Genomic DNA, 13,391 nt, shown 5'->3' on the forward strand with positions numbered 1-13,391 from the left:
CGAACAAATTTTTCCTCAATTTAATGAACACTTTAACCACAGAATATCAGGGCAAAGAAGAACAATGGCACAAGTGTGAAGACTGTTAAGTAATGATTTTCAGTTAATATTAAAACGTAGCTATTGGTCATGTACCACTGCCCCTCGTTATTATTCAGCGTGTACGCACAATGTCTGAGCTGGAAAGGAAATCATGTTTTTTTTTATTAGGGGTTTTGATCTAGCAAGTCTAACAACATATCCAGACTCCATGAGAGAAAACTGGAAACCTTGTAGACCTGTATTTGCCCCGACCGAAATAGGTTGTCGTAATATTTTTAGTCCGGAATTTAACTTTTTTTCTAAATATCTAAACACATTTGATGCATAGATAGGATATATATATATATCTATTATACAAAACATCCGCTCACGATTTCAGTCCTTGAGCAGCCCATACTTAGGCTATTATCCATCACAGCCATTAAACCTGTACTGACAATCGAATGAAGAACCATACACTAATTAACTGAAATTAAGTTAACTATATTCTGTGTGTACCATAAAACAGTTTACAGGTTCATACCAGTGCGTTGTGAAACAGCCAGATAAGAGAAGTGCATGTTCACCCAAATCATGCAGTAATTGAAAACTTGGCTCGTGCACCTAGCGAACAAATACATGTAGGTAATTGTGTTTGCTTGATCCCTAAACCATTAAATACTGACCTATATGATTAGGCTGTAATTACGTAACCGATACATGTACTCTTTAAAATAAAACCATGTCTGGGAAAGCCTCGTGATAATTAATACATGCGCCTTGCGACTTTGTGCTATGCATATGTAGGTCGACTTAACTCTATAAAGTCATGGTATTTAAGTCGTAATTAAATATGCGCAGCTGTATTTGCACACAGATAAGGGGTTGTTAAACTGTTCTTACGAACGCTGTGATCACCAGGATTTCCACAAAATCTGGTGTCGGCAAAAAGTCGCCAAAGCGACGTTTGCAAAGCTTTGCTTTCCAAGCAAAACGTCAAAGGACGTTCAGTAGAATTGGAGACTCGAGGACGAGCTACACAGACGGCCCAAATGACTGTAAAACACATCGCTTTCTTCTGTGGCGTTGCAATGCATATGCGCTTCATATATGTTTTATGAGCACGCGTAGACCAAAAATTGAGATGTAATAAATGAAAGAACAATTGGGTTCACACCTTTGGACCGTCTTGATACAGACGGGAGGGAGTTTTACGAGTTCCCAATTAACCACGTTTATGCCGGCGTCAGCATTAGTCAGAGACGAGCTACGTTTTCGGATGCTGTCAGTAGAATTAACTACGTTTACGCTGAAGTCATTGGTCAGAGACAAGCTAAGTTTGCGGAAGACAAGAGTGAGTGAGTGAGTGAGTGAGTGCTTGGGGTTTAACGTCGTACTTAACATTTTTTCAGTCATATGACGACGAAGGAATACTTAGAGTGCATGTAGTGTGCCCCCTTGTTGCAGGACGGATTTCCACCATTCTTTTATCTAGTGCTGCTTCACTGAGACGGCTTAGGCTACCGAAGGCAAGTAAGCGGCCCGCCCGAGCCATTATACTGATACGTGTCAACTAGTCAATGCACTATCCCCTTCATGCTGAACGCCAAGCGAGGAACTTACAGCTTCCTCTTTTTAGGTCTTAGGTGTGACTCGACCCAGGATTGACCCTGGATCTACCGCTCCCGACGTAAAACAAGAAGAATTCCGATGTTTGACGATAACGGTCAATATAAAAATTGCAGATTTATTGTACTTTTTTGTCTTTCAGGCTACATTTACAGAGGAGTTAATCATCATTTTGAATTCTACAAAGGCGGTGAGTGAAGGAGAATTCTCTTCGGAACATGACCTTGTTCGACACAGGCAATTGCGCATGTTTCCTGTTTTCAAGTTGATCTTATCACAGACATGATCATGTGATCTCTTTTGACATAGCTGAGAAGGTTGTATCGACCTGCAAAAAAAACCTTGGATTGTCTTTCGATTTGTCCGAAATTCGTCATTTTCTTTTCCCCATCAACCATCGGCCCTATTCAGCCCTCACGGTCAAATTCCTATCTGCCTGATACACAGTGCAGCGAAAGCCAGCTTATTGTGTTGACTCTGAGGGTCCCTGTAGTGTTACAACCAGTGTCACTATCTCAATATTGTCACACAAATACAGAAAATGAGATAGCAAGCCATTGTCTTATTGATCATGTCTAATAATGACAGCATCTAAAATTCCAGCTACACGCAAATGCTGGAGTTGACAAAGGGCCCAAATTCAAGGTGGTTGAAAATTGCAAACAAACCCTTATAAAGTTGTTAATCTGACCACGCACATTAACTCATAACCTTGTCGGTCTTATTTTAAATCTGCTTTACTTTTTGCTAGGATGTGCGATTTTATCTTGTGCGCGATATCTGCTGCTATACTTCGTCCTTGACACATTGTTTCGTTTTAAATACAATGCGAGCGTGGGTATGATAATGAATTCTCAGTGATTATAATCTTTTCGTCCGCCATATTTTTTTTTTCACATCGATCCCATTGTTATCACTGAGACAATATGAAATATTAATCATTGTTTTACTGCTGCGAGATAAAGGCACTTAAATATAAGTGAACAGGAGCATTCCATTTGTAATGAAAGTGTGAGAAGGTGTCATGTTCCGTTACATTGCAAGAAATTATTGTTAATAATTACATATTCACCATGCAGCAAGGTATTAACGCTTGAAATTATATGCAGCGATTGCGCTATTTCCAGTTCACGCCACTGAATTAATATAGAACATAGCATCATCTTCGTTTATATCCTGCTACATTGTAATTTAATTGTTCATCATCTAATCTAAGGTGAACACCATTATTGAAATCGACTATATTTAAGGATAGGATAAAAAAAATCGCCATTGCTACAACATGTTAATCAAAGAAAGTTCGATTTTCATTCATTGTTTAAAAATACCATAATGAATAAACTTTAACAGGAAATCGCATACAATGTAGATTTTTGGAGGACACAGTAATCCATCGCTACTTATTATAAAGCATTGCATTTATTCGAATCATTTTAAGCCGTTTTTACCACTATAGCTTTAAGGTCTTCATTCTTTCTCAGTTCTCATTGAACTAAAACACTTTTTTCCTAACATGATTCATTGTGAATGCTGTATCACAACCAGCAGTGGTTATCCACATTTCAAGGTCATAGCTTTAGGTCTCACCAGGTCCGTCCACTCTGCCTGTGTACAAACTTATCTATAGATTAGTATGACAGGCCTTCAAACTGACCAAGTGTTTTACGGTTATTAAATCTGTAAGACAACAGACGAAATTGGAAAATATTATTTACTTTCTTGTCCGCTGGACAAATTGTGAAAATGTTTGAAGCCTCGATATGTAACACATTCGACCAATTCTAGTCCGGCCGTCTATGTAACCTGCCAGTTCCAATATTTATTCCTGGCTGTTATCGCCTGAATTGGGGACACGTGCTCTAACATATTATGTCGTCTGCTCACTGTTTTGAAAGACAATCACACCAAGGATTCAGCTAGCTGTAAGCGCAGGTACAGAACATATTTCAACAGACAAGCGTGAAGTGTTTGGCATTCATCTCTGTCCTATTGGCTGGTGATCGACCTGAAAGCACTCGCGGTTTAACAAACTGTGTCGTTGCTCTAGTATTTTGGCGGCATGTTTCCAACCTGACTCGGCACGGACTATTTCTTTGCTCCGTGATACCACTGTCACCCCCAAAATAAACCCGGTGCTTTGTTAATGGCCGTCATTGACATTCTTGATGGATCTTTTAAAGTTTTAAGGGTTGGTTATTGTCATGACTTTACATCGTTTACCCTTGAGGTTATCCGTGGACGGCATTTGAAAATCTCCCCTCGTGCTTTAACAGCCGTGATCGCACGAGTATTAACGGATGTCGAAACCATCTGCAAAATGAATCATAAATATTCGGAGACTGTCCCGGGCTTTCACGGGCATGAAATTAATATTCTCTCTCCACATCGGCACTCCTGTTTTGTTTCATTTTATATCGAATTTCTCCATCTGACTTTCTGAGTAATACCACCAAACATATCCCACCTGTAAAATGTAAACAGCATACTATGCCGTGTGCCTTTCACGCGGAGATTTAATGGGAATGTGCTTCAAACACAAAATAGGACTCTCTTAAGCTCAGGTTGCTCCACTATCCGGGGGCCAAACCGTAATAAAAAGAACATCGATGGAGTAATGCTCTCAGATTAATGCGTTAGGTACATTCGCATGAGGGCGTATATGTGTGTGAACGGATATTATCGTTATTGGGTCTATAAGTTTCTGTGATGTAAGCTATATATCAAGGCCGCCTCAACAATCCAGGCTGTATGGGTTATCCGTATTTCACAGCTCACTTATCTCTCTCTCTCCCCAGATAAAGAAGGACTGATTAATGATCTTCATATGTTGTTTTAAGCCCAATGAATCCCAGCTTAGTAAGAGTAGGGTAAGAAATGCCTAAAATTTTACAACCATTATCAGGAATACTCCCCACGAATATTAAAGCAATCCGAGCCTATGTTAAGTCTGTTGTTCATCACTCCTGCCTATCCCATGATGTTTTGTAACAGTTGTTGCAACAGAACAGTTGTCACTCCAGTTTGGGCCCGATACACCGTTTCGCGGGAAAAAGATAAACCATGCCTTGCAACCATATATATTTACACATTACTAACGACTTTCGCCTCCTGAAACAATAAATACCTGCTCATGAGATATGTAGCCGTTTCACCGTTTAAGGTTTAGAATGTGTCGCTGCATCAACAGCTTTAATTAAACCGAAACTACAAAGTAAATATAACCATCGCTGCGTGTAACAAGTAATGTTTACAGGTACTTCAGTTTTTATATAGGTAAGACTGAAAAGATCGCCACCGTAGTTCGTAACAGTTGAAATGCTTACACTACATCGCTCGGCCCCGAACTTTCTCTGTCTAATATATTTTTTTTTTGCTTCCTCTCCAATGGTCCAGTGAAGGTCTATGTTATATGTTTGTATATAGGTGTATTGATATGACAAAGTACATCGAACATGTGTTATATTTAGATCACCAAATATCCGTACATTCACTCTGACGCGCTAGACAGATTATCAATAATCTATTTCATATATCATACACAGTGCCACTTTGCCTTGCATTGAAGTCAATGGGATTTATTTTCGTTTTTATGTAAAGACGTCCATAAAGACATCACCTAAGTATTGTGTTAAAGTATTCATCATTTATAGATTTGAATATTGTCACACATAAAAAGGAATTATGTTGATTTCATCAATGTTCTAAATTAGGCAAAAAGCTTCTTTTTATTCGTGTGACTGTACATCTGTTTATAATCGCAAAAAAGGTCAGCATGCAGAGAGTCAACTCTTGTTTGTATTTGTCTTCCTTGGTATATTTTCTGTGATGCACCCTGTGAAAACTCACAGTTAATCAGGCCCATCTCCAATGCACTATCGTTATTATAACGTTCGAAGGACAACAATATGTAAAATTTGGTTTTGCAACCGCTTGCTGGTCTGAGCAGCGATGCGAACGGGTCAGATCATTTGTTCTTATTTAGTTATTCATTATTCTATCCTTTATTTGACTCGTCGATTATATGAATGATATGTTATGGTCTAACGCCACTTTGGCAATATTGCAGCCAAATCGTGTCAAGATAATGCTTTTAATGCATATAATCTATCACATACTGAATATACATACGTGTAGACTCATTATGGGCACATATTTAGGATGGCCATTATACGCGTATCCTACGCGTATCCTACATCTGAGTAGCCTACGTCGTGAGTGAGGACACTGTGTTGTGTGACCTGATATTTATCTATGTGTATGGTGAGTGATTCGGAAGGGTTCTTGAACATCAATAAATAAGAAATTACTTGCCAGATTGCCTTCTTTGCAAACAGTTATATTTTGACAATCTTCTTGGGGTGACTTTTTTGAGACATGCGACATTTTATTATCATATAATGTTATGGTTTCAAGTTGCTACAGATATGTGGCGTAGAAAACTGAGTTTGTATTGCCGGGTATGTTGTTCAAAATAGCGACTGACAAACACTTGTTTTTCTTCACATTATATCCCGTTGTACGACAACTTGGGATTCACGGATCTGCTTGCATTGACACGTCTCCAAGAGATGAATTCTAGAGAACAATGTCTCTCTCAAAACGGCGAGTTATGGGAGATTGTGCCATAATATCGATATGAGCCTTGAAATCTAGCTTTTAGAAAATGGGATTTTAGCTTAAAACTGATGGCCTGCAAAGAGGATTTAACATAATAACATGGCCTGTGATTTTCGGTGTGAAATATTAAGTTTTGGAGTTCATATTGTCAAAGTAATAAGACATTCGTTTGAGGGTGTCAACTTTGTGTACACGTTATCCGTGCTCACCCACATGGCATATTGTTTGAAGAAAGGCCCACGGGTCGAGTGGGGATTGTTGGTACCCTCCCATCACAAGTGCTGGTGTTAAGAGGGTGGAATATCAACCCCCATGTGCCTAACCTCTAGCCACACAGCCAGGCTTGTTAACACCGCTTTACCTCTGACTTCAGCCAGTGGCATGTGACCCGTCAAATTGGAGTGCTAGCAGGCTTTCTCGATCGCAGGTATTTCCATCACAATCTGTGACATTGCACTTGAAATGAACCGATATGCCAAATATGGAAACACTATGTTAAACGTGAAGCAACTTTGTTCATCTATAACAGATGTGTAATTCTGGTGTCTTAAACAATGTTGGATAAGTGGATACTTTAGTTCTGCTCAAAGTGCTCAATACTGAAGTAGACTGAAGACATATTGTGTGGCTTTGGGCAAGTATTGCGACATTGCAATTACCTGCAGGGGACTGTTTTGTGTGTGTTTCTTTTAGGGGGCTGGGGGTAGGTTTTTAGCCTTAATGGCCTTTGGTATCACCCGGGACTAATGTAGCGGACTGTCCCATATAAGTACCAGATATCATGTATAAGGTGCTGGGATGACATTGTCGGGAGCTGTTCGGAATAATGTGCATTTTGTTTTGCAAAAGAATTCATGTAAGTATAACAAGGGATGTGTACTTTTCCCCATCAACATGTTTAGTGCGTAATATCTGGACCCTTTATTGGGTGGTCCGTTAAACTTACGGGTCACTTGTGAAAGCTTCAGGGAAGGACGGAAAAACGTCTTGGCTTGCAATTCATATCCAAACGTTTCACCAATTCGCACTGTTGCTGGCCAATAGCTTCTGATAAGCCATCACTCGGTGATAATAACCTTTCTTAATGAATTACGTAAGCATTTTAATGATGTCAATATATGCGTTGATTAAGATAAATTTAGTCTTACATTTAAGTGTTTAATCTGTTGGAAGTAAAAAGTGCCACATATAAAAAAATATCTTGATTTTTGTTGCTACAAAAACTTCTTTGCAGTTTAGCAGGTTTAATGTTTGTCCAGACAACAAAGCGCTTTGCTTTTGCCAATCAGTAAACATTTTTGCAGTAAACAGACAAATTCGAAAGGTCACCGGGTGAGAAATCTCTGTGTGCAACCACAACAACATCAACAAGCATTGCCCACGTCTGAATATCGGCCTTCATTTGAAAAGAGGATGTATGACGTAGATTGTTATATGGAATAGATCAAAATAAGTATTCTAGGAAACTGGTCATGCGTAAAATACCAAAAACATCAATTTTAGTGAGACATCGAAGATTAGCATGTGAACACTACTTTTTGTGTGTGTGTTCTCCTTTTTCTATTTTTCCTCTCATTTTTATAAAGGAAAACAAATTGAGCATTACGGAAAACAAACTGAGCACAAAAACAGATGATACATTCTCGGATTTAGCTGACGTAGCAAAAAAACATTGGTATCATATGTTATATTGTTGCAAATTTGAGCAGTAAAGATCACCTGTCCCTTTTACAAAAAAAAAGACATGTTAAAAAAATACCTATTCCACATGCACGCCTCAATTGTATGAGGGTGCGTGCCTCAATTGTATGAGGATGCGTGCGTCAATTGTATGAGGGTGCGTGCCTCAGTTGTATGAGGGTACGTGCCTCAGTTGTATGTGGAGGTGGTGCCTCAGTTGTATAAGGAGGTGGTGCCTCAGTTGTATGAGGAGGTGGTGTCTCAACTGTATGAGCATGCGTGTCTCAACTGTATGAGCATGCGTGCCTCAGCTGTATGAGGATGTGGTACCTTAACTGTATGAGGCTGCGTGCCTCAGTGTTTGTACCTAGTAACATCGGTCCTGTGTGTCATTTATTCTCTTTGTCACTAGGGAAGCAATCATGTTACATTAAAACATGACAGTGTTACCCCTCAGGGTACCGCGACATTACATCCCTAACCCCAACACCAAGTCATTATTCTTATCTATTCCATACCTCACTCACCTCGCAAGAATTCATTTTCACATTATGTCACCTAAATTTTTATTATATACTTTGTCTATTTTGGGTTCTATTGTTTTTTTTACAAATTTCTTTTCGTGTTACTGTTTGAGCCATATTTAATCTTCCATATTTCTCGAATATTTGACGGTTTTATTTACTGCTCTGAAAATATTTCGGTAACTCCGACAATCCTGGACAACGGGCTTCGTTATGGTGAAATAGAGGGGCGTTAACACTGTACTTCCTGAAGCATCTAACATCTCCGACTGAATATTATCACATCCCCTGAGGACAGCATGTGTTTTCATACACAAAACCCGCACAGACTTGTTTGTAGTAAACCCGCCTTCGTGTCTGATCCACCCTCAGGACAATAGAGCCAGAATTCCAGAAAACAAGAGCTGAATAGCGGGAGGTTAGAATCTCATGACCAAGGTGAAGTAAACTTTCAGAATAAAAAATAGACACAATAGCCGATGACGAATCCCGTGGAAAGAGGAAAAAGCACTCCTGGATCATTGTGTGGATTTCATAAAAACTGCAAGGCCATATCATAACAGAAGCCAACGAGACACCCTTAAGTAAAACCCAGCGTTTGACAATAAATTTTTCAATGAACACATCTATACTTTTTTTTCTTCTACATTTACCGGCCTTGACGATGCATAGCGTAGCAGACGTTACACTGTTTGTTCCACCATCATCGTCTGACGATCCACCTTGGCTTAAGACAGAACAACATGGATTCGATAAACAATAAGATGTCTAAAACAAAGCAGAAGAATGAGAGTTGAAGACCTTGACTTGGCCCTTCGAGATTTTGCGAGGATTGAAGAGAACTTCAAACTTAAATCGGATTATACCACCCACTCGAATGCCACTTAGGATTGCCACAAGGTTCAATCGCTTAAAAAAATATTGCGACAATCGACGGTTTTAACGTAAATGATTTAAACCGTTATGATACACCTGTGGCAAGCGTATTGCGTTTTAAACTGCCAACATGTTCTTTGCCACGACAGTAAGGAACAAATTCATTGCCAAAGACGAGGCAGGGTGTTAGATATAGGATAAATATCAAGGCCAGAAGCGGCTTGCAAAGGAGTCAATTTACAAATTAGTTCAAGTAAGATATTTACAAAGCTTTTAGGAAATAGTGCTTAATGTTTCCCAGTGGGGCTTCCACGGTAACAGAAAATGTTTACGACATGTTGAGCAAGTGTTGGGAAAGTATTCTTCGTTAAACCATCGTACTGCAGTATTTATAGATGTTGTGCTACTGTATCGTCGATATATGTGAGCTTATTATAACTAGATAAAAATACACGACGGTAGCCGTGTACGTGGCGATTTCTCCGGATATAGTATAATTTAATGGTCAGAAAAGACAAAATACTTAGCTCAACTAAGTATCCAAAAGTAACTTCGACCATTTTCGATTTTTTCTGTTTAACTGCTTTCATTTTTGTGGATGGTTTCATATAAAATGTAAGATAAAAGTGGTGAAAAAAATTTTTTGTATCTCTGTTAGACATAGAATGTGTTAGAATGCAACTGATAAAATGTATCTAAACCTCCAGATTAAATTCTATCAATTAAGAGAGGATTAGGAAAAACTTTAATTCGAACATGGTATATCTAATGGTGTATAATGCACATTGATGCCGTGTAACTGGTCGCGGCTTACCGTCATGTGTCTGAATTCGGGCAACGTTGTACCCCAGCACTAATTATGTACAAGCAGTCTTTGTCTACTTGCACCTGTCGGGAACTTGTTTGGCATAAGATTTGGTCATTATCTCAACTCTCGCCGATCCCTGTGACATACGACAAACGGCGATATTTAACATGGGTGATTTGATATGCATAGCTGTACTCCCACCGACGTTTTGCCACAGCGCTTTCCTTAGAGGTTAATCGGGGTCAGCTGACCTATCACCTCTGACCTCTCTCTCTCTTTTCAAAATTCGATCTCCTTCACTATTGACAGTTCTCTTTGCTCATCTTTTCTTTTCACACAGACAACTTTGGAGTGGGGAATCTGGACTGGGGACACTGGATGTATCCAGCCGCGTGGATGGCTGTGGTTTTGTGGAGGGCTCTGTTACTGTGACTTGCCTGAGGACTGTATAGAAGTAACCTGGGACAATTTATTCAGCAGAGGAGTGAATTCAAATGAGGACACTAGATAATTAATTCTGCAGGCTACCATTACATACTCAAGGGTATTTTTCTACTTGGACTCCTGGGAAAGTTCATGTGTCCACCATGTTCTTCGCAACGCTGTTGTTGATAGACTTCTTACTCTTCAAAACGACAAACGGTAGGTTTTGAAATCTTCTTTTTCTTGTTCCTTTCTATATTTCAAGTAACCTAGTCACACCATGACTCCATTTTAATTCAGAAATGTTATATGTATATGTTATATGTAATTTTGTTTTCCTTTTGTGTGATTATACTGTTCCCTAGTAAAAGGTCCCTTGCAACAGACAGACAGTTAGAAATTGATTTCCCACATACAGTTTAGCTGAGCTGGACGATACCTCATTTAATATACCGAATATCGACCTTTTTAAGTCGAAATAGGGAACTGATTTAACGAGATGAAACACAAATGTATCTTTTCTTCATTAGCTTGATTTTGTTGATGTGTGCTACCTATAGAGAGAAAATTGAAAATGTGCAGTTTTCTTGTTGGAGAATGTTTGTCACAACGCGTTGCTAACTGATCATAAACGAAACTATTTCTTGCAGCAGCGGTTTGGTCTGACAGCTGCGCTCGTATGTATTTCCCCAAACAATTAAGTCTTATCCCGCTTGTTTAATATTGGATAAGATGCCATTTTTTAAATCCCCTGGTAATCCCATGGTGTGCATATATTTCCAAAACACCCGGTGTTGTTATACAGAGCAAACTTCCCGTCTGCTTCTGCTGAACAAGAAGAGAAAACAAACAACAATTTTATAAAAATAACTTATGTTAAATCACTACGTCCTAAAGCCCTTGAGTTCTGAAAATGCCGTTTTAGATCACGAAAACTCCGATGTCTGCCCAAAGTTTCTCCAGGACTGACGATATTTTTCCCAACGGATTTTGCCAAATGATAACGGTTCTTCCTAACTTTCCTTAAAACTGTAATCATGTAACTCGTTGAAACATGCAATGCTTTATTCAGTTTAATCCGGATTTTTTTTCTGGGAAGAACCGGACGGCTTATGGCCATGTTTGATTTAAATTATTATTTTCACGGGAATGTCAATCAGGTTTTATATATATATATATATATATATATATATATATATATATATATATATATATATATATATATATATATATATATATATATATATATATATATATATGTTTGTGTTTTTGTCTGTTAGAATGGAATATTTGCAGTAATAATTTGTACCGTAGGTCTGAAACCTTCCTTCTCAAATTAACAGCTTTAGTGAGGTGTTACAAGGAGCTAATGCTTAAACCCTAGATGTCTAGCATGATGTCATAACTAACCACTGTACTTGATACAGCGTTAAAAAGGTCACCAGAAACGAGACAAGTTTCATGTTTCACAACTCCAATTTAGACAAAAAAGTCATTGAAGAAAAGCGAATTTACAATATGAGATCTTTGGATAATAATGTCCTCATGACCTTGGGGTCTATAAAGGCATCCATAAAGCCCTAGCTGGATTTGCTGACGGACAATGTGTCTTTGTCATGATGGATATACAGCTATCGACGCAATGATAGAAATGTAAAGGGAAAAAATAGTTATTAGGGACCTCATATTATAATAATACAGACAGGTGACACACCACGCAAAAAAGAGGTACATGAACTTGATTATTAAGAATACATCATGATCATGTAATCTGTTATAAGGTTAGATGTTAGAGAAATGCTGGATGCTCAAAATATCAGCTTAATTGAAACTGCCCACCGTCCTATCCCGCTACCTTCATCCATCTTTGCCTTGTATGGTGAAATTTCATGAAGACAAAGTAACCCTTTTATACCAGTTACAGAAAGAATAACATGTATAAATCTGAAAAGTTGAACCCTTGAACAATTATATACAAGGCCTGGTGTGAGCTGAAACCATTGCGTGGGAAACTACACGGAAATTAATTTTATTAATAATCATTTAATCAACCAGTCAATCAGCGCATGCTTGTTTCTGACTGCACTTGTCCTCCGTTAACAGGTTTATATCCACCTGTGTATATACTTGTCCGTAATATGCGTATTGCGGTGTTCTTCTTGCCAGTGTAGTCCATCAGAGTAACTCGGGTTCAAGCCAAATCAACCATAGTTTTCTTGCTTTCCACAAATCGTCATAGCAAATATAAAAACGAGTTGCTTTTGACGACAAGGGTTCCTAACTGATGTCGGCAAAATGTAGCGTGATACTTCATTCTTCTCTACGATCGCAGAGGCAACCATTTCTGATAAAGTACAAACTTACATGACCCCGAAAAAATTTTGGCTTCTCAGTCCGTTGGCTGAAAACAATAGTCCCCTCCACCCTCTCCCTCACAGACATGACCATCGTCGTATATGCCTATATAATGAACTATTCTCGAACAAAGCGTAATACCCCAATGAAATAAATAAACCATCTGTGTCGTGTAACGGATTTTCTGTAATGGTTGAAGAATTTACTGTATGGGACACACTAGGATTTGAACTCGGGATCTCGAGGGGACCTACCAACTCAGCTGAAAAGAAAGTCCCGCCACAAACTGGATAGCTGCTGTTAGTAGTTTTTCAGGTGACCTTCCAAACGTAATCCGTTTGGGATTAACACCTATCAACTGACCATACCATTTCTCGTACTCTGTGGTTTGCTGTTGACATTCTTGTAGCATGGCGTCTGAGGTGACTGTATACTATCGGGAGAGCAGTCCGGTCATT

General features: G+C 38.8%; 1 protein-coding gene across 4 annotated transcripts in view; it reads left to right on the plus strand.

Annotated features, from left to right (window-relative positions):
* The window catches only part of LOC135473757 (cadherin-89D-like), a 45,221-nt gene that overhangs the window by 11,331 nt on the left and 20,499 nt on the right, over window positions 1-13,391 (plus strand). For 2 of the 4 annotated variants that reach the window (XM_064753642.1, XM_064753650.1), the window contains exon 2: window positions 10,496-10,797. In XM_064753642.1, coding sequence (XP_064609712.1) covers window positions 10,743-10,797 — 55 coding nt within the window. In that variant the 5' untranslated portion in view covers window positions 10,496-10,742. Of the gene's footprint in view, window positions 1-1,792; window positions 1,841-7,050; window positions 7,124-10,495; window positions 10,798-13,391 lie in introns of those variants that run through there. The other 2 variants (XM_064753656.1, XM_064753665.1) reach the window with 2 other exon arrangements.

This window comes from Liolophura sinensis, chromosome 1, assembly GCF_032854445.1.
Source record: "Liolophura sinensis isolate JHLJ2023 chromosome 1, CUHK_Ljap_v2, whole genome shotgun sequence".
Taxonomy (NCBI): Eukaryota; Metazoa; Mollusca; class Polyplacophora; order Chitonida; family Chitonidae; genus Liolophura; species Liolophura sinensis.